Source organism: Pundamilia nyererei, unplaced genomic scaffold (assembly GCF_000239375.1).
Source record: "Pundamilia nyererei isolate P.nyererei 1_Seehausen unplaced genomic scaffold, PunNye1.0 scaffold00034, whole genome shotgun sequence".
Taxonomy (NCBI): Eukaryota; Metazoa; Chordata; class Actinopteri; order Cichliformes; family Cichlidae; genus Pundamilia; species Pundamilia nyererei.
In genome coordinates, this window is record NW_005187435.1 from 436796 (window position 1) to 463348 (window position 26553).

Consider the following 26553-nt stretch of genomic DNA (forward strand, 5'->3'; position numbering starts at 1 on the left):
CACACACACACACACACACACACACACACACACACACACACACACTCACTCTCACTCTCTAACTTGTTCTGCACAGTCATCTTGCCTACATCTTGATGGGCTTACCTCTGTGTTCCTGCTTAGCTTTTAGGGATCATTGTTGTGTTGTATTCCCTGTGCAGCTGGATAAAAGGACTGGAAGGAGACAAGCAGGAAACCGATGTTCACTTCAACTCTCTGACTGGAGAAGGAAACTTTAACTGGAGATTTGTTTTCCGCTTTGACTACCTTCCTACTGAGGTACACACATATTTTGGTGATGTCTGGACCTTTTAATGTCGATTAGCCTTTGCTCTTATGTCTCCAGGGCTACGACCAGATAACTAATAAGTCTATAAAAATGTTAAAAATATCATCCTTGAATCTTTACATAAAGTAGAAAAGCAGAAAACTCCTTTTTCAGAATCAGTAAACATAAGTAAATGCGCTCTTTCTCTGGAGATGAATCATCTTGACTCTTATGTTCTTTCCTTTGGTGCTGCCCAGAAAAGGCATTTTAGTTTAAAAAAATTATTAAAGTACAACTTCAGTTATTTATAAAGCATGAAATTACAAAAATAGCCAGGATATTTGTTTTGTACGGTAAAGATCCATTAAAATGACATAACCAAAGTCACCAAGTATCCAAAATGTATGAGGAAGGACCTGGCAAGAGTGGGGAGGAAAAGCTCCCTTCTAACAAGAAGAAATCCCAGGGGAAGGCTGTCATCTGCTACGATGAGTTGGAGTGAGGGTAAAAAAAGAGATCAAAGAAGAGAAAAAACTACTAGACGGAGATGCTGATCTTCTTGTGGCTCTAGTGGATGCTAGCATGTCTCATAGTGAGCCTCAGTACTTAGTAGTATACTCTGCACCTTATGTACTTAGCTGTCTACCATGTAAATTTCAGGGGGTAGTGCCTCTGTGATCGCTTTTGTAAACTTCTGACCAGAAATATTACTGAGTTTCTCTATAGTTAAGACAGCAATTAAACAAACAAACAACCAACAGTGTCACAATACATGAAATATGTGTTTCTATCTGTTAGTTATTTCACATAGTTATCTAGAGGTACTAGAAAATGACTGGAGACGTATCATGTTTGTTAAAAATGCATCTTCTCCTTCTGTAGAAAGAGGTGGTGTACAAGAAGAAGGAGTCCATCTTCTCTCTGGAGGAGTCAGAGTTTCGTCAGCCGGCTGTTCTGGCTCTGCAGGTCTGGGACTACGATCGCATCGCTGCCAATGACTTCCTGGGTGAGGCACACAGGCTTATCAACACTGTCAATTAGGAAATGCTTAATAGCCCTTAAAAGAATTATTAGACCACCACCCAGTGTATGGTTTATACCACAGCTGCCCTAAAGTAACAATCTTGGCAATTAACAAATGAATGTTTTTATGTTTCTGAAATAGTTATTTCAGCTTTATTCAACTCACGGCTGAGCTGTTATTTTTCCATCCACTGTTTAAAATGTGTCACAAGATTAAAGAGTCCTTACCTCCGACTCTTCCACCCAGTCATTCCTCTTTTATGCTTCATCTGCTAGGTGCAATAGAGTTGCGCCTCAGCGACATGGTGCGACCGGCAAAGTCATCCGGTAAGTGTACGATTTCGATGGCGAAGGATCGGGCCAGCCCTCGATTCTCAATCTTTCGTGCCAAGAAGATGAAGGGCTGGTGGCCCCTGACTCGTCCAAAGACCGCCGAGGACTTTGAGAGGGAGGAGAAGGAGAAGGAGGAAGCCAAAAAGAAGGGACGCAAAAAGAAAAAGAAGAACAAAGACAAGAGGAGCCAGTTGAGAGAGGAGGACATCCAGTACACTGACAGCATGGGCAACACTTTCCTGTTAATGGTACAAAAATCCATCTGAATCACTTCAGTTCAAGAAGCAGTAACTACATATTCAATTAAATTATAGAACATCTGTGTCTGTTGGCACAAGAAGAGAAATTTAAACAGAGTTTTGCAGCAGCAAAAGCTTTTTCCCCCACTTTTGGCCTTCTGGTCTTTGAGTTTATAATGGCAAATGAAGAAAATGAATTTTATTTAACACAAACTTGTCTCTATGAAGGGAAAAGTGGAGGCGGAGCTTCAGCTGGTGACATTGGAGCAGGCGGAGGCCAACCCTGTGGGTCGGGCACGCAAGGAGCCAGAGCCTCTGGACAAACCAAAGTACTGCGTGCACTACCACATGCACACTACAACTCTTTTCTTTTTTTCAAGTTAATATATTTATACACTTGAATACTCTCTTATAACCGTCTTTAACTTCCTTTTCTTTCATCTCTAAATTTCCCTGATTAATGTAACCAAAACCATTTTCTTTTTTTTTTGATTGATCTCTTTAGTGGTTGCTACAGCAGCTCATTTGCCTCCATCCCCGCTATCTCCAGCATCTTCCTCTTTCCAGCTAATCCTCTGCATGTCCTCTTTTACTACTCCAAGAACCTTCTCTATAGGCTTCTTCTTTTCCTCCTGCTTGGCAGCTCCATATCGAGCATGCTTTATCAAGTATATCCACTCTCCCTCCTTTGCACATGTCCAAACCATCTCAGTCTTGTCTCTCTACCTTTGTCTCCAAACCGCTCAGCCTGATCTGTTTCTTTGATGTACTAATTTTGTAATCCTGTCGTTTCTGGTCACTAGCAGGGAAAGTTTATTTTGTGGTAAAACACTGATGTTTTGAATTTGGTGTGACCCAGCCTGTAGGCTTCCACAGCCCAGGTGTGAACACATAAACTGTCTTCTGTTGTCTCTCCAGTCGTCCCACCACCAGCTTCGCCTGGTTCGTCAACCCGATGAAGACCTTCGTCTTCCTCATCTGGAAGAAATACAAGAAGTATATCATTGCTCTGGTTATCATCACCATCCTCACGCTTTTCATCGTCCTCATTGTCTACACAATGCCACAGCAAATCAGCTCTCTCATCATCAAGGGGTAAAGAAATGGATGGCTGGTTGTTGACCTGACCTGGCCCAGCGTCCTTTTTATTCCTCACTTTTATGTACCTAATCTGTATAACAGGTGATTTAATGTATTTATCCTGACTGCACTACATAATCAAAGAGATGTTTTATGTTTGGATGAATCCATCCTCAGAGGAAATTAAATCTCTTTCCTCAGTTTGAAACCACACTGATCTTATTTACATGTATTTTATGAACTGTAAAACTTGCAGCAACCCGATGTAACAAATAAGTATGTATGTTAAAATAAAACACTTTTCTATTCATTGTAATACGTCTAATATTGTGTATTATGCATAGTTAGGTTTATATTGGTGTTATAATTTGAAGGCAAGTCAAATAAGTACACAACCTTCTGGCATTTAGCAGTGAAATCACAGACTGCAGACAGATGCAATGATCATACTCCATGAAATAGTTCCCATTCTTGCTGTGGGGCAATAAAGCTGCAAAAGTTCTTATTTTCCAGGGATTATATACCAATTAAAATAAATTATGAATACTATAAGTTATTTTTGCAAATAGATCCACCTGGACACTGGGTTCTTAAATCTAAATATAGTGAAAGTTACTCCTATTTTCAAAGTTCTCAATCAGAGTATTTTCTCCATTGTCATTTTAGCTTTGATCATGAACGCAGATGGACCTGACTAAGAAACCGATAGAAGCCGCATGTAGCAACCTGTCATTCATATGGTGGTACCGCCCTTAAAGATACCCTGCATTACTGTCATGCTGGACACTGATAGGAACCCTCTTTTACAAAATGAACATGCATTCAATGAGACAACAAACTGATCAGGAAAGGATTTAATAACAGCACGCATTCATGACACCAAGGATTTTTTTACTTTTACATTTACTTCTATGTAACTCCTGCTTGCTGTCAGAATTAACAGGTTTAAGGTCAGACCTGAAAGTTCCACCAAATGATCAAACGAAACCTGCAGAGTCCCAGTGAAGGAGATTAACTTTAATTTGCTTTTAATTCTATTCAATTTGGCAGTTTTTCTGGCTTCTTTTATGCACAAATTTGGTGTGCTAATTGTAGTGGGATCAGCATCACACCAGCACTGAGAGCTATACGATTTCTCAGTAACTGAAAGACAAAGCAATTTGCACCAAAACAATCTGAATTGAATGTCAGCTACAACAGATTCCTTACATAACGGATGGTTCTACTTCTGTGCTGCATTAAGCAATCTGTTTATGTCAAAGACAATGGCACAGAGTATAATTGCTGCTACATCGGCATCCAGCATCTACTATACAAGTAATACATGCAATGTAGTCCTATATACACAGAACATACATGTAATAGTAAATAGCTATGTAATAGTGGTCTCATACATTAGGCCTTCTACATAACGTAATAGAAGAAAGAGATTTAAAGCTGCAATAATGCTGAAGGAAATCACCAACAGGAAAGTTAATTTCGTGAATGTTAGTGTATTTGGGTTGCGCTGTAAACTTTTGACTTTGATAAATTTTTAAGTGTATCTGCCACTTCCTGTTTTTGCTCCTGGCAGATCACCCAAATAAGGTAAAAAACAAACAAACATAAAAGCTGAATCTGCAGTTCAGGAATTTAATACGTGGTTCTCCAGATATTTTTCCAAAATATTTGGCTCCATAGACAGCTAAGACAACGTGGTAAGGATTTGTCAGTGCTGATTTCTGATCTCTGCTTAAGTAATTTCTCTATGTTCTGTCATTGTGCCTGTTAACAGCTATCACAGCAGAAAATTCAAGTTTTTTTAATTCTGTAGAAAGGTGAGAAACAACATAATTATGAAGTGAGATGCCACGTCTCTACTCACTGTGGTTATGCAGAATTAAAACCACAGTTTCTTCCCTTCGCAAATAAGTTGTGAAATTAGATTAACTCATTCAAAATTAATTGGCTGGGATTTGAACTGCAGGGACAGAAATAAGGCTGCCTCTGTGTAGAAGTTCTTGCACTGAAGTTATAGAGCACACATTATTTCTGTCATAATGACGGATTTAGTCTGGTGTAGGAGAACTTTGCTACATCTTCCTTTAAAAAGATGTACTGTTTTCTAGCTTGACTATCATATTTTCTTGGAAAAAGGCTCAATATCACACCTAACTTTAACAGTGGGACATTTTATTATCCCATATCTAAAACAGGCATCAAAGAACTTCGGATGTTTCCTTGTTTGTTAGAGGTATTTAAGTAATACGCTGCAGTCAGCTGTCAGACTTCATTCTTATCTTCTGTCAGAACAACAGGAAGTTGGAAGTAGCTTGTTTATAGCGGTTTGGTCTGATTGTTTCCCCTAAAACTATGATAATGATGGTTGATGCCAAGACAAACTTTGGCTTTTTGCCTCAGACACTACAAAGGAAATTATGCCAGAAGACGACTAATTGCTAGTTCACGTCAGTGAACTGAGGCGACCGTGTAAAGAGTGGACCAAAGTTCCTGCACAACAAGAAAGACCGATAAAGTCAAACAGAAAACTTCAAGTTATTGCTGCTAAATTATGAATCGTACTTAGTTTTTCACAGAACTGGAGCGAGTCCAATGGACCTTAGCTTTTAACATGCGTGTATATACCCTATGGATCCACCGGTGCAACAGATCCAATATCAGCAGATACCAACATCTGTCTGACAACATTATATCAGCGAATAAGATGACATTTACTTACGTCATTAGACAACAACTGAACCGTGGTGTCGCATCGGTTTTTCACTGGCTAAATGCTCAAAAAACGTGAAGTTCTTCGAATTCTTTTTTAAAGCTTTTTGGGTTGGTTTGCTAAAGAAGAAAATAAAAATAAAACTATCAACCCAAAATTAAAGAAATATATCTATATATATATATATCTATATATATCTATATATATATGCATGAAGTCTTTGGATAGGTATTAGCCGCTTACATGCTGTTCCTAATTAAGCCTGCCGGCTGAAACCAATTTGATTTATTTGTTTGTTTTTTTACTGAAAACGAGTCGAAAAAAGCACAAACAGGGATTTTCAGATTGTGGGGTCTTTGAGTAGCTAATCCTGTTTTCATGGTTCCTTTTCTTTTGAAACTAACTTTAAAATGGCCGTTTGTGGAAATGTAACTCCGGTTGAGTGAATTAAGCGAACAACGAGAGGACGCAGGTGTAACGAGCTGAGGTTTATTTGGAGGAGCGTGCGTTTCACACTCCTCCCGGTCAGCAGTGCGCGCGGCCGCGACAGAGGGCTCCGCCGCTGTACACCGTGAACGCGCCTCTCCATGCGGTTTAAATAAAGGAGCAAAAGCAGGAAAAGAAATATCTGTGACGAGAAGACATGAAGCTGCGGCTGAAGCCGACAGCAGAAGCCGCTTTTATTGTCTCATCTGAGCCCGGAACCGGTGCCCGGCGGGTCCGGTTCTCCTCTCCTCTCCTCCGCTCTTTGTCAGCGGGTTCACACACTGACCACACACGGGCGGGTTTGCTGGTTTTCTCTCAATGAAGACGCTCTATCGGAGACCGACTCGATCTTAGGACGTCAGTGAACCGGCGGCGTTTTAATCTTTTGGTTGTTTCGTGCAGAGAGGCTGGTGGGCTTTCATCTGCTGCTGGGTTTAACCACCTTTGTTTGGAGAAAAGAAGCTGATGCTGCGGTTCACTCACACTGACGGAGGAGGAATCACCCAGCAGGTCTTTAATTACCCATTTCTTTTTTTTAATCAGCCAGTTGATGCTAGTTTCTCTTACCGGGACTGTGGGAGTCTGGACGTACCACTGATGGGCTCGTTTCAGCTGTATTTTTAATTTTTGTGTGTTGTTGGTGACTCTACGTTGCGCTTGGTGTCCTCGGTCTTTTGTGTGGAACTGGTCTTTCAGTTCCGGACTGTCCTGGTTCTCTCCCGGTCCTTACCGGCCTCAGGAGCACAATGCCGGAGTGTGTGTCGGTATCAGAGTTCGTCCAGGAGGTTCAGGAGGACTGGAACTCTCCCACTACCTCCTCTTTCACCTCCAAGATGATCAGCTGCAGGAACACAGTCTACCTGCTGGAGGAGGTCAGTACTGACAGAGGAGGGGTAGCAGGTAGTGGTAGCAGTCTGAAGATGCTTATCGTGCAGATTCAACAGGACGGGTGTAGGCTACCTGATGAATGAGATTATCCGTACACGGTAAATTGATTATTTGGCTTCTAGCCTACATTCATGGCCGGACCTAAGTGCTCAGGGTCCCCGGGGAAAATGAGCAGCTGTGGCCCCCAATCAATCCTTCATACCAACCCCTCTTTGTGTGAAATGTACAGTTTTTCCTTTTAACCCTGTCTCCTACAAATGACAACATTTTTATATTATTTGCATGTGATTAACAAATCGCAAAGGCCTTTGCACATTAATTGTTTATACATACTTACTGTAGATGATAAATGCCTGCAAGCATGAAACAGTTTATTCCTTTTAAAATTCTTCTTGGTACAAACAAAATGTAACCGATTTAAATTTGTCTCCTTGTGAAGCACAGCGCAGCCTTTCTGCTGTGTTTAGATGGTTCCCTTTTAGTCCTGCTTTGACTAATGCATTTTAAAACCTCAAACTTGCAAAGAGAGCAAGTATCAACTTGTGTGTCAAAGTGTAACAGCCTTTATATCGACGATCATCGCTGTGAAGAGAGTTGGGTCAAAGAACTACGACACAGAGTGTGCGACCAGGAGTGTGCAGGTCAATTTCTTTGTGATTCATGAGGTTATGCACTATGAATTTATTGCCATTGACGGTTTCCATTAACTAACGATGACCCCTGGTGCTTAGCGTTGTTGGCTTTTTCAGCTTGCTATTCACAATTTCATTTAAATGTCTGTGCTACTTATCCCAACCTTTTGACACAAACATAGACTCACCACACTCTTGTTAAACAGACTAATCCACATTATAACACACAGTTCTGATGGTTGGACTGTTTTACCTCGATATGTCTTTTAACATTCGTTTAGTCACAGGTCTGACGACATTATGGTTTATAAATATTATCCATTGAGCGGCTCCAGAACTCTCGCTGCTGTGCGGATGTTTCATTATTTTCACTAAATTTCAGAGCCATTTATGAAAGAAGTTGCAGAAAATGTTACCTCTATTTAATGCTATTGCAAGAAGCTTTTGACTGTCATGACTGGGTTTCATGACATTGACCACCAGCTCAACACTTGGTTCTATAGGAGTACAAGGCAGGCCTCATACAGTTTGTATGCCCACACCTCCTTCACCACCACCACTGCCTCCAGCTGTTTTCAAGGATCACACTGAAGCATTCCCAAGCCAAATGAGATGCACAAATCTCCAGGAAGGCATCCTGGTCAAATTGCCCAAACCCCTTCAGCTGTTTTATTTTAACAGCAGTGTTTGAGCTTGTCGCCATTATATCGAGATCAAAGCCGCTGTAGACAAAAGCTGTGTAAACTGGGCAGCGTTTTGACAGGTGACAATCATTTTTACTAGTTCAGATATATTCTTAGTTACTGCGTACAGAAAAAGTAATGCATTCGTGTATTACTGTACTTTGAGGAAAGTATCAGATTCCTTATCAAAAAGCAATCCACTCAACTGTTTGCTAAATTCGTGCATTGTTTCTAATGACTATACTAGAGCTACATCTTCCATGTTTTACTTATTAATCAAAAACATGAATCTTCTTATTTACTGTCAATCGCCCTTCGAGCTATCATGCTTATTGGTGAAGAAATGTGATCATTTCTGTTAGACAAATGCTTCAGTCACTGAAGTCCAGCTTTTGTACTTCATTCACAATCAAAGTGTTGCTGTCACTTTGAGTTTTTGGAGGAAGACACAGAATCATGCTATGCAAAATTTGTCAAAACACAAGGGGTGCAAATGGTTCTCAGCAGATTGGTAGCATGGCTAATTAGCACAAAGCTGTTCCTTAACTACTACTCATCTTATATTTGCAGACATGTTGTTTACAGCCTTTCAGAACATTCTTGAATTAAAACAAAAAGCAGACTGTATCTCACTACGAAGTTTGACTAAAATACCATTCTGCAGTAACAGCAGTTTCTTTTCCATTTGTCTGCCACGACTTTCATATCACCCTTATAGTTTGCAGTGTGCTTGCAGGATTTCAGAAGGAAACGTGGAACAGAATCATGAAATGTTTACATCCGAGTTTTGTCTAAACCTCCCTTTGCATGCAAATTTGCAAACATTTTGGACCCTTCATCCGTAGACTCAATGGACTGAAGCCCTTTAAATATTTACATATACAGAAGTAATTTCTTAATGTTAAAGTGATTAGGTCTAAAGTTAGAACATTTTATAATCTACTAAAGGTCTTAAACAGTTTGTAAATTTGCTCTGCTACTGTGTGAGGTCTGAGAGCTTGAATGGGGATGCCCCTCAAGCCAGCAGGCAGCGCAATTCTCTCAATAGTGGAGCTACTGACCCCAAGCCTGGCCTCAAAAACACTGCCCTTCTGCCCCAAACATGTACCCCCAACAGTGTTGGCATATGTTACCATGGCAACAGATTAATCATTCACAGCTATGGTTATTTGATGATAAGAGAAGGGGCCAGAGGGATAATTACGTAAAGGATGTTCTAGCTTGCACACTGGTACTGCATTCAAAGGAGGCTGAAAAACTGTAAATTACAGATTTAATTTTATAATTTCTAATTATTTATAAAAAAAATTTTTTTAGAATAAACACCCATATGGTGGCATACCACCTGTTTATAATGACATTTATTTCATGTGTGCAAAGTTTTAAAGCCACGAATAATAAGCAACAGCAAACCCTGAAGCTGTTTAAATGTAATTAAATGATAAAATTTGAAATTTGTGGTGGTTTATTGACGTAACACAGTATTTTCAACCCTAACATTTCCAACTGCAATAATAACAACCATCAATCATCATTTCCACACTCAAGTTGTAGTGTCAAAAAAAAAAAGTACTTAATAATCAATAAGAAGCAGCAGCGCATGAAAACTGGCAGCCTCCATTAGATATGTGGTCTGACACATTCAGAAATAATCATGTAGAAATCGTTATACAAACTATTAACCTGTTAATAGCTGCTGAAGGTAAAAAATTAACATCTTCTCAGAATGGGGAGAAGAGCTTCACTGTGGAGTTTCATGTGGAGATTTTTAGTGATCAGACGATGGTTCTCACACAGGAACGTTGCTGCCATCAAGCGATGTCATCAAGTTTGTCCTCTGTGTGTATGTTGAGTCAGCAGGTGAATTACTACCACCTCCCCTTCATGCACATGTACACACACATGCACACACTGCAGGTCCACACACTCTTTATTAATGTGTGTATGGTTTTTTTGTTTTTTTTCAGGTTCTGGACAGCGACAGGTTGGTGCTACAGAAGATGAAGAAAGCTGCAAAAGCCAAATACACATCAGGTCAAGGTACACACCCCAAAATATACACGCACACATGCACATCCCCGTATTGTTCCCTTTACTAACAGCATTTCTGTGTCAGAACACGTGTCTCATTTGGAGCAGTACATTAACGCGATGGAGAAGCTGTCGGTCAACTGTCACTCAAACGGAGAGACGGAGGTTGGCTCCGCCTTCTGCCGCCTGGCGGACTTTTCCAAAGAGCTCCTCTCTCCCATGAAAAACCTGGTGAGTGATAGCAACAAAACACCTCCAGCTGATGAGTTTCTACTTAAAAATCTGTAACTTCAGTTTGAAAAAACCCTTAAAATGAGTCTTTGCTCTAGTTTGAAAATATCTGCCTCCTTCCTTTACAGAAAGCCCCATGTTGAGGAGCGCATAATGAGTTCATTTGCAAAATGACTGACTGACCAGCATCAGCTACATGATTAAATACAGACTTTTTGGTTCTATGTTATGGCGAGTGCATTTTATTATCATTTATTGTCCAGTTATTCTGGGGTTTGAAAATGAGGTACTCATATTTTGATTGCTTTATTTAAATCCACTGTGTTGGTGTACAGAAGCAACATTACCGTCACTGTCCGATTAAGGACCTAACTTAAGACCAAACTGTAGGTCTAATTACTATACATCTGGACGGCAGTAGACCGTAGTGAGCTCGTGACACAATCCTTGTGTCATATGGTTTTGTGCTCTCTGTCAAAGTCATAATCACCTAAACTGTCTTAATGTTTTTCATGTTAAGCAGTTCATAGTGTTACCCATGATGGCTTTGAGCAGTATGTGTTTTCCCTTTAGATAATTTATGTTTCTCTGTGTTCAGCTAAAGAGCATGCTCCACAACATCAACTTCTTCTTGGACTCTCTGGTTAAAGGAGACCTGAGGGAGGTGAAGGGGGTGAGGACATTCATCTTTGCTTAGTGCATTCATACCACCTAAATAACTCGTATGAACTATAACAGTCACGAGCCTCTGGCCAGTGTTTCTGTCAACATTTCACCAGAGTTCAGTCAAAAAAAATGAATCTTTGTAGTCTTTTTTACTGTTTAGCCTCAGGATGCTGCTGCTTGTGTTCAGTATGGTTAATAATTCTAATTCCATTTTCCTTCTGTGTCTCCTAGGATCTGAAAAAGCCTTTTGAAAGAGCGTGGAGGGATTATGAGAGCAGATTGTGAGTGACACTGAATTAACTTGTGTTTATTTGCTAGTATCTAAGACTGGAAACTTTAATACGTTTGTATTAGGGGCAGGAAGATTTTTAAATTAAAGTCTTGAAACTGTGTGTGCAGTAAACAGGTGGAGAAGGAGAAGAGGGAGTTAGCTCGGCAGTATGGGATGGTGAGGAGTGAGGTGAGCGGAGGAGAGATCGCGGAGGAGCTGGAGAAGGAGAGACGCTCCTTCCAACTGAGCATGTGTGAGGTCAGTGACTCTTCCCCTTCATTTCCATTCTTATTTATTTTATTTTTTAAATGTGCAGCTTTCCTTCAATCGCTTCTTGTCTTTTTCCCTCAGTATCTAATTAGGGTCAATGAGATAAAGACGAAGCGAGGAGTCGACCTTCTGCAGAACCTCATCAAACACTACCACAGCCACAACAAGTAGGAGCTCACACAAACACAGCTTTGGCAAAGCTACATACAGTAAACTGGAATGGTTCGATTTACTACATCTTTATGTTTGTGTTCAGTTTCCTGCAGGAGTGTGTTTCCACCACTCAGAGGCTGAAGCAGTACATGGATGAGCTCAACGGAGTCCTGACCACGGTACAGGAAGTGCTAACAGCAGCAACACTAGCAGCAGCCTTTAAGTGCGGCTGGCAGATTGTTAATGATTTGCACAGAGATTAAAATCAAGTCATTTACTTTTAAAAAATTATTATTATGAAGAATACAACATACAGAATAGAGACATTACATGAAGTAAGAAATTAAGTGATTTACTCTCTTTTTGACTTTCCTTTTGGAGCCAGCCTTGAGGAACTATACTTTGCTGCTTGGTTGTGCCCTGTCTCTGCAGTCACATGATCAAAACTCATCCATTCATACAGTAACTGATCAGCTCCAGCTCTCTACATATGTAATATACCATGAGAAGTAAACTCGTGATGATTTACTCCAAAATTAAAAATGGAAATTTGCTGAGTGAGATTTGGACGGTGTAAGCGCGGCAGCAGCATGTGATCCTGGATTAGCTGAGCTCTGCAGGTGAGCTGTTTGTGTGTGCAGGTGAAGCAACGTCAGGATGAGGAGAAGAGACAGCTGTGCACACTCAGAGATCAGCTGAGGCCGGTCGTCCACACGGAGCAGGTCAGAGACACGGACACATATGTGCGCTATTTTGCTGTTTGGACATGCAAAATAATGAATGTGTGTCTGCACGTGTGTGTGTGTGTGCGCGTGTAGGACTCTTTGCCTAAGCAGGTGTACAATATGCATCAGCTGCTGGGAGACAAACAGTACGGGACGGAGAGAACAGGATTCCTCTACAAGAAGAGTGACGGGTAAACACACAACATAAAATAACCTGCACGCCTTTTTAAACATTTACAAAGCAGTGCAATTAAGTTAAATGCCTCAGTTACTCTTAATGTGCAAACTGCATTGGTAGTACTGATTTTTTTTCAATTGCAGTTTTAAAAAAAAAAATGATTTAAATTTTAAAAACAAACGGTACCAAAGCGTTGATAAAATAGGGCAACTCATATAAACAATGTTAAATAGTTAAAAGTATCTTCACCTTGACCGACATTTGTTCCTCGACATTAATAACGCATTTAGAAAAATGTATCTGACTTGTGCTCTTAATGGAGTGTCCTTAAGCTTTTTGGTGCTACTGACTGTTTGAATTTGAATAGTTCTTGGACCACTTAACCAACATCAGCCTGCAGCCGTTGGTTTAATGTTGTTATATAATCATGGTCATTGCATCATCTCCTTTTAAAGGCTTGTGTCTCATAGCTTAAGGCACTCTTTTATTCTCACTTTTCTTTCTAATATTGTGGCGTCTTTAACCTACAAAATGAAGTGCCTTGAGGCAGCTGTTGTGAACTGGCGATATAGATATTGAACTGACAAGGAGCGACATTGCACATGTGCTGGATTCGTACTTATATTTGTGTGTGTGGATTATGGAATGGCAAGGAATTGTCTCCTTTGTAATTTGTTCCCTCCAGACTGGTCGACGTTTCCCAAAATATTTATGTTGGATGGGGGAAGATGCTGCATTTATTGTGAAAATCAGGGAACAGATCTCTCTGTGTGCACCTACAGACTGTATATAAAACATGGCTGTAGATTTCGGGTTTGAAAGGAGGTTTAAAAGGAGAGTACCTGAAACTTATGCTTTTCTAAGGCCTCAGTTACACATGCGACTGGTTGGCGACCCACTGGAGACCAAAGTATGCTAGGGAAAATGTGTATTCCCTGAGTAACTAATTTGCTGTAGACAAGTATGTGTTTCAAGCAAATGAAGGGCTACTCTGGCAGTCTGCTAATCACCAAAACTATAGGGTGGTCTTCCTTATTGATAAGTTGCTACAGAGCGAGGGCACTAAGACACTCGGTGATAGTCAGAGCTATTAGGATCACTAAAAGGACTAAAACTGTGTTTGTGTTCCAGGTTGAGGAAAATGTGGCAGAAGAGGAAATGTTCAGTTCACAACTGTTACCTGACCATCGCGCATGCTACTGTGAGTGCGTGTGTATAAATGTATAAAGAGATAAAAACAGCAGGAAAAATCTGTTTGGCTTAGTTCTCTTTGCTGTCTATGTTTTAACTGAATCTTATCAGCAGCGTTCTTTCTGCTTTTCAGCCGAACAAACCTCCCACCAGACTCAACCTGCTCACCTGTCAGGTTAAACCCAGCGTGGAGGATAAGAAATGCTTTGACCTTATCTCTCGTAAGTGTCACTAAATGCTATTCTACATGTACACTGAAGTCGTACATAATTTAACACAAGATAAAAACTGCATGCATCCAAATATAAATTTAAATGCATGTAATCAGTATTATGTACTGTATAAATACGTCTCTGTAAGCATAAGATACACCTTTTCCTGCAGATAATCGGACCTACCACTTCCTGGCTGAAGATGAAGCTGAGTGTGTGGCGTGAGTAAAACTTTCTTCGGGCAGGTTGTTAACGGGCCACTCTGCTAAGTTTACACGTACAGTATGAGTTATGTTTCTGCAGGTCTTGGGCAGTATGATTGCACATGTGACACTAGACACTAAACATTACAAGTCTGAAACTGTTTAGTTAGACAGAAGGGGAGTTTCCTTTGCTGCTCCACAAACTTTGCACCTAAAGAAGTGAGATGCATGTCTGTTGAAACGCTGTCATAGAGAGGTTGGACTGAGATGTCAGCGGCCGTGTGTGTGTTTTTAATATAGTAATGGTGGTAAATTGTCGGACTACTCTTTTCTTGTGGTGCTCACATCATCTTGGGTCTAAAAATGAGAACACATTATTAAGAAGTGTTGTTTGTTTTCAGCTGGATGTCAGTGCTCACTAACAGCAAGCAGGAGGCTCTGAGTATGGCTCTGGACGGGGGGAGAAAAGGAGGAGGAGGGAGTGAGAGCAGCGTGGAGGATCTGACCCGAGCCATCACCGATGACATCAAACGGATGCCGGGAAACAACAGCTGCTGTGACTGTGGCGCACCAGGTAATCAAACCAATAAAGTACACTAGATGTTATGCCGAAGAGATTACTGATTTAATTGTGTCATATTTAATCAAGCAAATAATTGAAAGATTATTTTGTGGCAAATAAGACAGTTGAATGAACAGCTTAGTTTAATTCCAAGCGTGTATTTAATATTTATCTGCTAAATGTTATATAATTTCTTATTAGCAGTCTGTATTTCTACAATCAGGTGGTTTGTGCCAAGGTAGGCTTTTAATGTGAAAAAATCTGCAGGAAGTATTCGGGTGAGCTCTCTCGCTAAATGAAAATAAAACTGAAGTTGTCATTTTTGGCAGCTTTGTCAATAATCACATCGATGGCACTCTGGGCCCCCTTTCCTCCTCCTGTAAAACACATGTAGAAAACCTCGGTGTCTACATTGATGGTTCTTTTAAATTGAATAAGCAGGTGAGTGCAGTAGTCCAGTCCTGCTTCTTTCAGTTTAGACAGCTAGCCAAGGTAACACCATACCTCCCGGCTAAGGTCTTTGAACGTGCCATTCACCGTTTCCTTGCTTGCAGATTGGACTACTGCAATTCATAGTATTTTGGCCTCGACCAGGCCTCCATTCATTGTCTTCAGATGGTGAAAAATGCAGCTGCTCGCCTGCTAACTGGTACCAACCGGAGAGAACATATAACCCCAGTTTTAGCTTCTCTACACTGGCTTCCTGTCTCCTACAGGATCCAATTGAAACTTTTACTTTTTGTTTTTAAGTCACCTAATGCCCGAGCGCCTTCTTACCTGTCTGAGCTCCTGTCTGTTTATGCTCCATGAAAAACCATGAGGTCAAGCTCAAAATTAATGCTGTCCATCCCACGGACTTATCTCAAATCTCATGGCGATAGAGCCTTCTCTGTGGCAGGTCCCAGACTCTGGAATAGTCTCCCCCTAAATATTAGATCTGCACAAACACTTGAGCAATTTAAATCACTACTAAAGACACATTTCTATGCCCTGGCTTTTAACACACTATGGCCCAAGCATTTTGGTCTTATTTTAATAGTTTTAGTTATTGTTTTAATTATTTTATTGTCCTATTATTGTATTACATTGTTGCTTTTTAATGCCATTTTTATATTGTTAAGCACTTTGTGCAGCATCTTCTATCTGGAAATGTGCTATATAAATACATTTGACCTTGACCTTTGACCTTGACCTCTCTTACTGTAGATCCTGGGTGGCTGTCTACAAACCTGGGTATCCTGACCTGTATTGAGTGTTCAGGCATCCACAGGGAAATGGGGGTCCACGTCTCCAGGATCCAGTCTCTGAGCCTGGACAGTCTGGGAACCTCAGACCTGCTGGTAGGTCAGACCTGTTAGCTAATGAGCTTATCAGTCATGCTTTCCAGGTGTAACTGGGTTCACTTCTGAAATGGTACTGTGCAGGGCATTTACATGTGCTCAGCTGAGAGCTGTCATTAGCATGTGTCATAGTTTCAGTTAGCTTTGTGAACAGTTATCAAAGACATTTCTAGAGATAAACTCTCAGGTAGTTTCAACGTTTAGAGTCTTTTTTTTCCTGCTGTGCATTTCCATTGCTTTGCAGCTGGATCTTTACTATTTCAGTGCAGTGTGGTTTATTCTGACATATGTAATGTTAGAAAATATTTAACTAAATGTCAAACTTGGTTATTTAATGTTAAGTCAGAGAAGAGATTTATATCCATGCAAGACATAATAAGCTCCAATTCTCAGTCAGCAGTGACCTCTGACAAACTGAAAAAGATTGTAACGTTACATCTCGATGCATTCTCAATCATCCAGGTAAGTAAATCCCCAAAAGTTGATTCTGTTCATCTGGGCGTAGCGTTTTCAGGGGGAGAAACGTTTCGTCACTCATCCAAATTACTTCTTCAGTCATGACTGAAACTAGCCATGAGTACCGTTCACAGAGAGTTGGGAGAGAGTCCCCCAACTAATCCAATCTATCTTATTCTGAGGTTAAAAATCATGATGATTCTTATTCTTGATACAATACCCACTGAATGGGTATTACATGGCCCTGTTGTTTGCCCTTGACTGTGAGCGCTCTCTCTCTCTGTATCTCCCAGTTGGCCAGGAATGTCGGTAATTCTGGTTTTAACGAAATACTGGAAGCCAACCTGCTGAGTCCGTCACTGAAGCCCTCTCAACACAGCCACATGTAAGAGACGAACACAGGTGCACACTCAAAGGAAATATTTCACACTCTAACAAATCTGATGTTGTATATTTTTGACGTGCAGGCCGGAGCGTAAAGACTTCATCCTGTCAAAGTATCAAGATGTTAACTTTGTGAGGCGGAGTCATAGCTCTACTTCGGCGCTGCGACTTCGTCTGCAGGAGGCGACCAAGAGCTGCGATATCTACACTCTGATCCAGCTGTACGCTCAGAGGGCAGAGCTGAGCCAGCCACTGCACGCACACATACAGGTAGCTAAACACACTTGATACAGGCACACTGATGTGCATGTTGGATTGCACGCACACACATACAGATATAAAAAAACCCAGGTATAATCAGCTACACGCGCACAGCTACATTAAGATGCAAGGTATTAATAATCTGGGAACAACATAATCTCAAGAGATTGTTTTCTTGCCATCAGGAGAAAGGGGAGACAGCGCTCCATTTAGCTGTCCTACTGGCTGACAGGACATCACTGCACATCCTGGACTTCCTGGCTCAGAACTGGTCAGTCTGCTATGGAAACCTTTGTTACACCTCAGTGTGTGTGTGTGTGTGTGTGTGTACCTTTGTGTTTACCTGCATGTTTTTCTTTTTCTTTTTTGTCAGCTCTAATGTTGATACACAGACATCAGCGGGAAACACGGCGTTGCACTACAGCTGTCTACACAACAAGACCGACTGTGTGAAGCTGTTGCTGAGAGCCAGAGCCAACACACACATCAGTAATACACACACACACACTTGTATAATGTATCTGTCAGAGCTCTCATTTATCAGTTGAGCATCAACTGTGTGTAGAGGTTATTTAATGTCATTCTGATAAAGCATATGAGAAAAATGTCAGACTCTTCACATCCAAAATAATCCGAGTTCACCAGGATTACTGTCCCAAAGATAAAACACTCTTTATTTCAAACAACCACATCATCCAGAGGTTCACAGTAAGGATCGCAAAGACAAACTAAAGATAACCTGAAACAGAAGATCAGTGTCTGTAGAGTTGTAGGTCTTCAGCCTCACTCTCCATGTAGAGTCACCTGCCTTCTGCGCCCATGCCCATCGACTCCAGCCAATAGATGAGGCCCAATAAAAAAACAACAACACAGGAGGACTGTCAGACAATAAGTAAAACGCACAGTTTTTACATGTAGAATATTTTTGGTGACTTGGATAAACTGATGATGATATTTGGTAATTATTTCATTATTAATTAATATCTTAACCGTTTATTTCAGAGAACGAGTTAGGAGAAACCGCTCTGGATGTGAGCCGCAGGTTGAAGCACACCCATTGTGAGGCACTGGTGAGGTCATCGCTCTGATTACAGATTCACATCAGACTGTCTGATAAATCAGTAACCACCTGTTATACTGTGTTATCACCATATTTGACCAAGATGCCAGAGGACTAAATTACTAGTTTTTTAATTTTTAAAAAATGTATTTAGCAAGATAAATGATGGTCTGTTACTATAATTAACTGCACAGCAATGCATCTTATATCTTTAAAAAGGCGTCAAACATGGTGAAAGCCCCAGTTTAATGAGTCATATAAGTGGAGGTCAAAGCTAGCAGACTATCTTGTCTATAGTGAGCTTAAGTCACCTACCTGTTAATTTTAGTCGGTGTTTTAACTTGATTTTGTATTGCTGTTGTAGCACTTAATATTTTTACTCTGTTGCAGTGGTTTGTGACTGTTTGCCTGTGAAACGGTACTTACTTGCTTACCTGTTAACCAAAAGGCGTTGATAAAGTTTCACATTGAACACCTGTGTAGTTTTTATAAAAGAGCAAAACAGATACAGAGCTGAAACTAAATATTTTAGCAGGTTGTAAACAAGTGAATTTCTGTTGTAAAATCTGGCATTTGTCTATAGAGAGGCACCTAGTTTTTGGAGCTATCCTCAACTGACCGTCTTTTACTCTCAGCATAGATTGTTAAGCAGCATGCAGTCAAATACTGCTCAAACCTGATAGGTCAGTAGCTCCTAAAGCCTTGTCCCTTGTCTTTGAAGGTGATCCTCATTTACAAATATTTTACTGTGTGTGTGCAGTTGCAGAAAGCCCAGTCCAACCAGTTTGACCATCACGTCCATGTGGAGTACGAGTGGAGGATTCGTCATGACGACCTGTACGACAGTGATGATGACTTTGATGACAAGGTAACCATGGCAACTGACAGGCTGCTGAGTTGAGATTTTTACAAAAAAATGTCCTCAGAGTAATTTAAATGATGTCACTGCCTTTTCTTCATGTTCTGCTTTCATATACAAGTATAAGGGGGATCTGTTACTTGTATTTATGATTTACTCTACTCTGCTATCTGAGTTTTGCACAGTTCACAATTTGTTAGAGTAAAAGTCTTTGTGCATAAAATCTGCAGTTTAGTCATGATGCTCATAATGAGTTTTAAGCTATCGATCTTTATAAATTGTTCACCGCTTTCTCTCTGCTAACGTCTTCATGTGCTTCACCCTCTGTTTCAGAATGGTCCGTTTAAAAAGGAGCGCTCCACTTCCTCCTCATCCTCTTCTTTCACCCCCTCCTTCTCCTTCTCCTCCCGTCCCTTCAGCTTCAGTCAGTCCAACTCCTCCTGTGTCATGTTGTCCTCCTCTGGAACACCCGGAGGACCAGCTGGAGGCCTTCTCAGTGTGGGGAGGAGACTCGCCATGGCTATGGAGCTTCACAGCCATCCCGCTGGCTCCGTCCCCAGCCCACCACCTCCTCCTCCATCCTCTCCTGCGCCCCCGCTGCCTCCCAGGGTCAAAGGTCAGCTTATATAAACATTTTTAAAATGTTTTATCTGGTTCAACGTCTTTCTCTGGCTTTACCTGCTGCCTGAATGAAAAACCTCAATGCTCTCTTTTGGCTTTCAGCTCCCAATGTTCCTCCTCCTCCACCTCCGTCTGGAGGAGATGGTATGGGGGAGGAAGAAGAGGGAGAGGGTGAGGTATTCTTTCCCCTGACAGGAAATAGAAGGATTACCCCTCCCTCTCCCATCGCCGTCCGACACAAGCGGAGCTGCTCTGAGTCCAGTAAGCACGGTAATATCTGAGAAACACACTGTAATTAGTCAGTCAGAAGGATACTGTGTTATTAAGTGTGTGTGTGTGTGTGTGTGTGTGTGTGTGTGTAGATTATGGGTTGCCAGCCAGTCCCAGGATATACAGTGGTCCAGACTCCTCCTTCAGGAAGTGTGTGTGAGTATCCACAGCACTGCATCGAGCACATCCAGGAAGAATCTGGCTCATAACCAGTGTTGTGATCATCATTGGTGCAATAGCTGCTGCATTGATGATCACAACACCGGTTGTGTCTCTTTATTATTTTGTAAAAGTGTGTTGTTGTTTTTTTTTGTTTTTTGTATGAATACAAACTCCAGGAGCACTACAGGAGTTTGTATGTACAGTCCAGTGTTCTAAAATGGTCCACTGAATTTTGTGTTTTTGTATCCTAGCTTTAAAAAAAAAAAAGCTAAAATTTAACCTTTGCTGATGAAGCTTATAATTGGATGTGCGATGAAGGGATGTCTCACAGACCGAGGTGCTATTCTGCTCATGTTGTTGTTCAGAATTCAAACCCGTAGAACAAAGTTTTAAGCAAAATAGAAACAAATTAATTTTAGGAGAGATCCTAAAATTTGAATTTGTAAATTTATTGGGTCAGACAGCAGATATGAATATTGTTGGTTTATTATTTCATACATGATTGTAAAAGAATTAAAGAGGACATAAAAGGTTAAAGCTGGAACTTTATTCTTAAACAAAGTGAAGCAGTTTCTACCTAGATAAATTGAGGTTGTACTGACCTCTGGTGGATAGGAGGTGAAATACAGGTCAGTGTGATGAGCTTCAAAACACCACAGACAATAACACGGACTCCTTCTCTTCCCTGTCTGTCTCTGTTTTTCCAGTCCAGCTTCTCCTCTCAGCTCACTGACTGAACGATCTGACAGAGGTACTTCCTGTCCCAAAACGTCTTCTGAGACCTGAGTCTGTTTTACGTATCAAGAGTCTGTTAAATCCATTATGCCTACCTGTGATAAATGTTTACAGACAGCGTGCACCTACAGTCTTTAACCAGAGAGCAGAAGAGCAGACAAAATCTGAGGATACATTTTGGCTTCTATGAGTTTACACTGACTTCTATGATGTTTTTTTTTTATTTTTTTTTTTATTTATTTTTTTATTAAAACAAAATTTATCTGCAGTTTTAGTGAAAATTCCAAAATCTTATCTGAGGATTTGCTGCTTTTTCTTATTTACAGCACGTGTGTTGCTTTTGACTGTTCCAAAAAAAAAGGTTGTTTTATCTGACAAAGAAGTGAATTGAATTTAGAGATTAATATTCACATTATTTAATATATGCAAACATGTATTACTTTACATGCACAAAAACGCATTATTTAAAAAAAAAAATCATTTAATTTAGTCATTTCAGGTCATTTAAAACTTAATTATGACTTATTAATAATGCATTTTAATGATTATTTTTTTCTCTATTATGAAATTGTAAAATATATATATTTTTGCTTATATTTAATGTAATTATTGTCCCTGTATGAATGAGAATGTACTTAAAACCTGAGTCTTTCTGTCTGAGGTTTTCGGAGGGCGGACAGTGAAAGTGGCTCCTCCCATTTCCAGATCCTCAACAGTAAGGCACCAATAAATGGCTCTCCATCCAATCAGCGCTCTCAGAGCTTTGAAAGTGAAAGCAGAGGCTCCGCCCCTCAACCACTTCCTCGTAGATCACTGGTGAGATTTTTGAAAATATTTAACGCCCCATCAACCTTGCAGTGTTTTAATGTTAGGAAGAAAAAAAAAATCACAATCCAGTTGCTTCTGCAACACGTTTGCCATCATCTTTCAATGCTGTGATTACAGCCATTGCCCAACTCTCTGTGAATAGTACTCATGGTCTTTGATCAGTGGTCATGACAATTTGCATAGTAATGATCAAGAAATCCTTAATAGTAAAAGGGGTATAATTCAAATAATTTGTGTGCAGGTACAGTAGTTATGCAAGCAAAAGGTACAAAGAATGAGCATAAATTGAAATGAAAGAAGTGAATCGATATCATATTTGGACAATAGAGGAACAAATTCCAATTGACAGTACAATGAAATTATAATTGCTACACTGTGATACATGAGCAATAATGTTACACCTGATTTGGTATGTATCAATTAGCCTCGAGGAGCATCCAGTCGTCGGGTTCAGGCGCTGTATGACTGCCAGGCCGACCACCATGACGAGCTGAGCTTTTCTGAGGGCCAGGTGCTGGTGGTCCTGGGACAGGAGGACAATGATTGGTGGGTAGGTATCAGTATCACCAACCCGACCTCTCATTAGAGCCTCGGCCGGCGGGTTGGAGAAAGTCTCACAGTGTGACCTCATCTGTCCTCTGAACTTAAGTCTGTACTTCAGCTGAAACATATACCCAGAGGCCTGTTCTGGTAAGAATTTAAAGCTTATAGGATAAACTTTGGGTTTAGCTGGATTTTCACTGCTAACAAAGGTGGTTCAGTTCTTGCTAGGATACTCTAACCTGTGCCAGAGCAGCTTATATTAGTCATCAGCATGTATGAAATCAAACTGCTATTAACTAATTCTCTGGAAAAAATGGCATCACCATTTGTGAAAGTGCTCTTGAACCTCAGTAGCTTTTATAGATCATCTTTCTATGATGAGCATTAAAAAGAAATATAGATTTTTTTAAAGTATACGTTTTACTGTTGATATTACCTTTGCTTAAAAAGTTACCAGGGCTCAAAATCTAATCTTTACCCCTCCTTTAGAATTAAAAAAAAGAAAGTACATAATATGAAGGTAAAACTTTGCAGTGATCCACTCAAGTGGCTCTCACTCTTCAAACCTCTGTTTGACTACATGTCCAGTGAACATTAAGGTAAACATATCTCTCTCTCTCTGTGTAGCATGGTTACATAGAGGAAGAACCAGACCAGAGAGGGTTGTTTCCGTCCTCATTCGTCCAGCCGCTGTCTGACTGATGTGAAACCAGAACTGGGCTGACCTCAGACCAGCACAAATCCATATCACCGCAGAGCTCTGGAGAACTAAACCACATCAGAACACCTGATCTGCAGATGGACCAGGTCAGATGTTCAGAGGCTTCAAATGTTCATGGTCCTGACACGGTTGTCACAGCAACCGGTGTTCCTCATGCCTTCAGTTACCATGGAAACATTATGGATGACCTTCAGTAAAGACAACACATTATTTTTATGTGGCTCCAGTTAGGTCAGGAAAAAAAACAATGAGACAGCCTCGGACAGACCAAACAGCCAGCACTCGAGGCTGCTGTAGCCCGGACTTTATTTATTTACTCAAAAAGCAAAAAAATATTTAAGCACAAAGGGCAAATCACAAGAAACAGCAATCCCCTGGATTTTTATTCTGAAGGTAATCTGGGCCTCATTTTCTTTTGATTTTATTATAATTTATTTATGTTTTCTGAATTTGTGGCTAGCCAAAACACACAAGCTACTGCTGCCACATTTTAGGTTTCGATAGACCCGGACTCAGGCCATATTATTGATCAGATCTGTTGGTTACAGCTGCTTACCCAGATAGCACAAAACACTCTGAGATGCCAAGGACCAAAGCTCTAAAGTGAGATATGAAAGGTGGACTTCATGGGAGACTCACATTTCCTTCCAGTTGCCTTCGATGTCCCAAGATATCACATCGCCTCAGTGAACACAGCAGTGTGTTGCTGCCACGTTTGCAAAATGAATTTACTCAGTGCTCAAGTCTCAAAACTTCTCATTATAATGAGTTACTTCTGTCGTGATTAAATAATTCTGTTTTAAGAAGAACCGTTGTATTAACATTATAACCAGGGATGGAAAGTTTTATAATTATTAATTTATTTGGCTATTCGAGAAAAATAAGACCTAAAATTCAATCTCAGTAAAAGTACTGAGTTATTTTAGACATAGTTAAACTTAAGCAACAATTTAAAAAAAAAAAAAAAAAAAAAGCTTATGTAATATACATATATACTCAAGTAATGGCATCAAGCACAAAAGTAAAGCACAAAAATAGACAAACTTGGTACTTTAAGACAGTAGAATTTAATCATTGTGCATAACCTGCATGTGTTGGATATGACTTTAAGAGAAAACACAAATCTTCTTAATGTATGTTCAATAATAATAATAATAATAATAATAATAATTGGATAAGAGTTTTTAATGTTACATGTTTTATTTTCCCATTAATCGTTTGTGTAATTCTTTTATTAGGTCCGTAATAGTGAGCTAAGCACCAGAACTTCATATAGCACATTTTGTATGATTTGTGTAAAACTTTTAGTAAAATATAGAATAAGTTCTACTGAGGCACCATGTTATGTGGTACATTTAATGAGGCAAAAACACAAAACAAAAAGGGAATTGTGTACTGGACATCCTAGCATAATGTAACTAACACCCATTTTAAGGCATTGTTTGTACTTTAGTGACCTGTGGCCACTCAACTTGACTACTTCCATTCCTGGTTACAACAACATATCAGCTTATAATAACCCCTGGAAAAAAGTTTGGAATTATTAAAAAGAGTAAAAAAAAAGTCTTCTGTCTAGCAAATGAACAAATTGTTTAATTGCTCTGGCTTTATGAAACATGCCTCAACCAAATGTAATACTTTTTTTGATAAAGAAGATCAAAGTACCTCCCCTCAGGCTTATGCAATGGCCTGAGCACATGTACTGGAAGGGAAACTAGTTTTGACAAGGAGGCATTTTGCTCAACTCATTTTGCTATGTTATTAAAAAGAAACATCTAAAAAAGTGTGTGTGTACACAAAACTTTAAAGAAAAACAAGCAACCGTATCCATAATTCTGGATGAATGACCTCTCCTTAGTTTCAAAGAAACACTAAGGAGAGTACTTCCACAAGTCCAACCTACACAGGCACATGTGCTCCTCCAAATGTCAAACTAGTTACTGCAGTTGTTACAGAATCAATGAGCCGCTGTTAACTAAATAATTAACTTGAGCTGCAGTAAGTCAAGCATGATTCAAATTAAACACTGTTGAAAAACGTCAGTAGAATTCAGCTGACCTTCGTGAATAGACCCCCAAAGCTCCCCCATAACATCAACACTGGGTTTCATCCATGAAAAAAAAAACATTCTCCATCAAGCTGATTCCAGCTTTCTTGTGTAACAGCTGACAGATGAGCTTTGCAGGTTGGAGAACTTTTTTTTTTTTCTTCCCTAAAATAATTTTGCCAGGGGTTATAAAAAGACCTTTCCTTATAGCATCTCTGTATAAACTTCTTGATTCTTTTTTCTAAAACATTTTCATGAAAGAAAACAGTTCTTGTTAAAACATCTTCATTTAAAGAAAAAGAAAAAAAGAATTTGGCATAGTGGCAGAAATTCATTGGCGTAAGAATCAGCTTTTATAGACAAACTCCACAGACGATCAGTTCGGCTCTTACCTCCAGAGTACGGACAATTTTTCAAATAGAAAAACAAAAACCCATGAATTCTGTTTTTTAAAAAAAAATGTTTTATTTCATTCAAAGTGACAGCGGTGGATTCAGGATTCTTATCTGTTGTTTCAATGCTTCTGTCAGTTTGGCCTCTATAAACGGACTGATAATCAGCAGGTTTGTTAAATGAAACTTGCATGACGAGCCGAATTAAAGCTATGGTACCACAGGCCGAACACGTTTGGTCACTTGTTGTCACTTTGTACTAAACCTACAGCTCATGTACAGATGTTTATAATGGAATTACGAGCAGCTGACTAAGTGGATTTATCTGCACCTAGCAATGGAAATAAAACTCTACATTTGAAGACTGCAGAGAGTCATTGAGCACAACTTTGGATTTAAAGTCACAACAAACTCCTTTGTTAAAGGTGAGGAAGTAAACTTGTTTACAACAATCCAGCTCAGGACTCAGAAGGGCTGCTGCTCTGTCGTTTTCTGGCATATTAAAGCATTCCTCATCTGTGTGTAAACTGGATAATTTCCCAGGTAATTTGGCAGGAAGTTTCCTTCCCTTCCTGGACAAGGCAACAAAGGTTTAGATCTCAGCAGTGAATGGAAAAAGTTTAGAGCAAGCAGCAGATGTTTCATATTAACATTAAGGCTTCTGGCGATGCAGCAGTTGGATTTACAAGACACTGACTTGTTCCAGACAGATAAGGGTAAACGCTTCACTCAAGCTAACACCAATGACAGAGCAACATCCTCCAAATGAAAATTCAGCATTTGAATTTTTTGAGAAGTCCTCAGCCTGCTTGTGATTCTCAAAGGGTTGTTTTTTTTTT

At 40.0% G+C, this 26553-nt stretch overlaps 2 protein-coding genes across 6 annotated transcripts in view; both read left to right on the forward strand.

Moving 5' to 3' along the window:
* The window catches only part of fer1l4 (fer-1 like family member 4), a 27041-nt gene extending 23807 nt beyond the window's left edge, over positions 1-3234 (forward strand). The window contains exons 42-46 of the mRNA XM_013909963.1: positions 162-279; positions 1151-1274; positions 1568-1872; positions 2092-2192; positions 2782-3234. Of these exons, the coding sequence (XP_013765417.1) occupies positions 162-279; positions 1151-1274; positions 1568-1872; positions 2092-2192; positions 2782-2962 (829 nt within the window). The 3' untranslated portion in view covers positions 2963-3234. The remainder of the gene's footprint in view (positions 1-161; positions 280-1150; positions 1275-1567; positions 1873-2091; positions 2193-2781) is intronic.
* Positions 3235-6006: 2772 nt separating this feature from the next.
* On the forward strand, positions 6007-24423 carry unm_sa1614 (un-named sa1614). Of its 5 annotated transcripts, none has more exons than XM_005729648.2 (29): positions 6007-6649; positions 6836-7011; positions 10310-10382; positions 10459-10604; positions 11203-11277; positions 11502-11551; positions 11670-11799; positions 11893-11978; positions 12068-12143; positions 12606-12686; positions 12783-12880; positions 13999-14068; positions 14192-14279; positions 14443-14491; positions 14875-15047; positions 16242-16375; positions 17125-17216; positions 17299-17485; positions 17662-17747; positions 17850-17965; positions 18479-18546; positions 19297-19404; positions 19729-20011; positions 20119-20286; positions 20379-20442; positions 21156-21199; positions 21845-21999; positions 22436-22561; positions 23182-24423. In XM_005729648.2, exons 2-29 carry the CDS (start codon positions 6886-6888, stop codon positions 23254-23256), a joined length of 3027 nt encoding a protein of 1008 aa, XP_005729705.1. In that variant the 5' UTR covers positions 6007-6649; positions 6836-6885; the 3' UTR covers positions 23257-24423. The 5 variants fall into 5 exon arrangements, with proteins under 5 accessions (XP_005729705.1, XP_013765475.1, XP_013765476.1 ...); XM_013910021.1 differs by having other exon boundaries at positions 6879-7011; XM_013910022.1 differs by having other exon boundaries at positions 6007-7011; positions 20119-20277.
* Positions 24424-26553: the final 2130 nt, after the last annotated feature.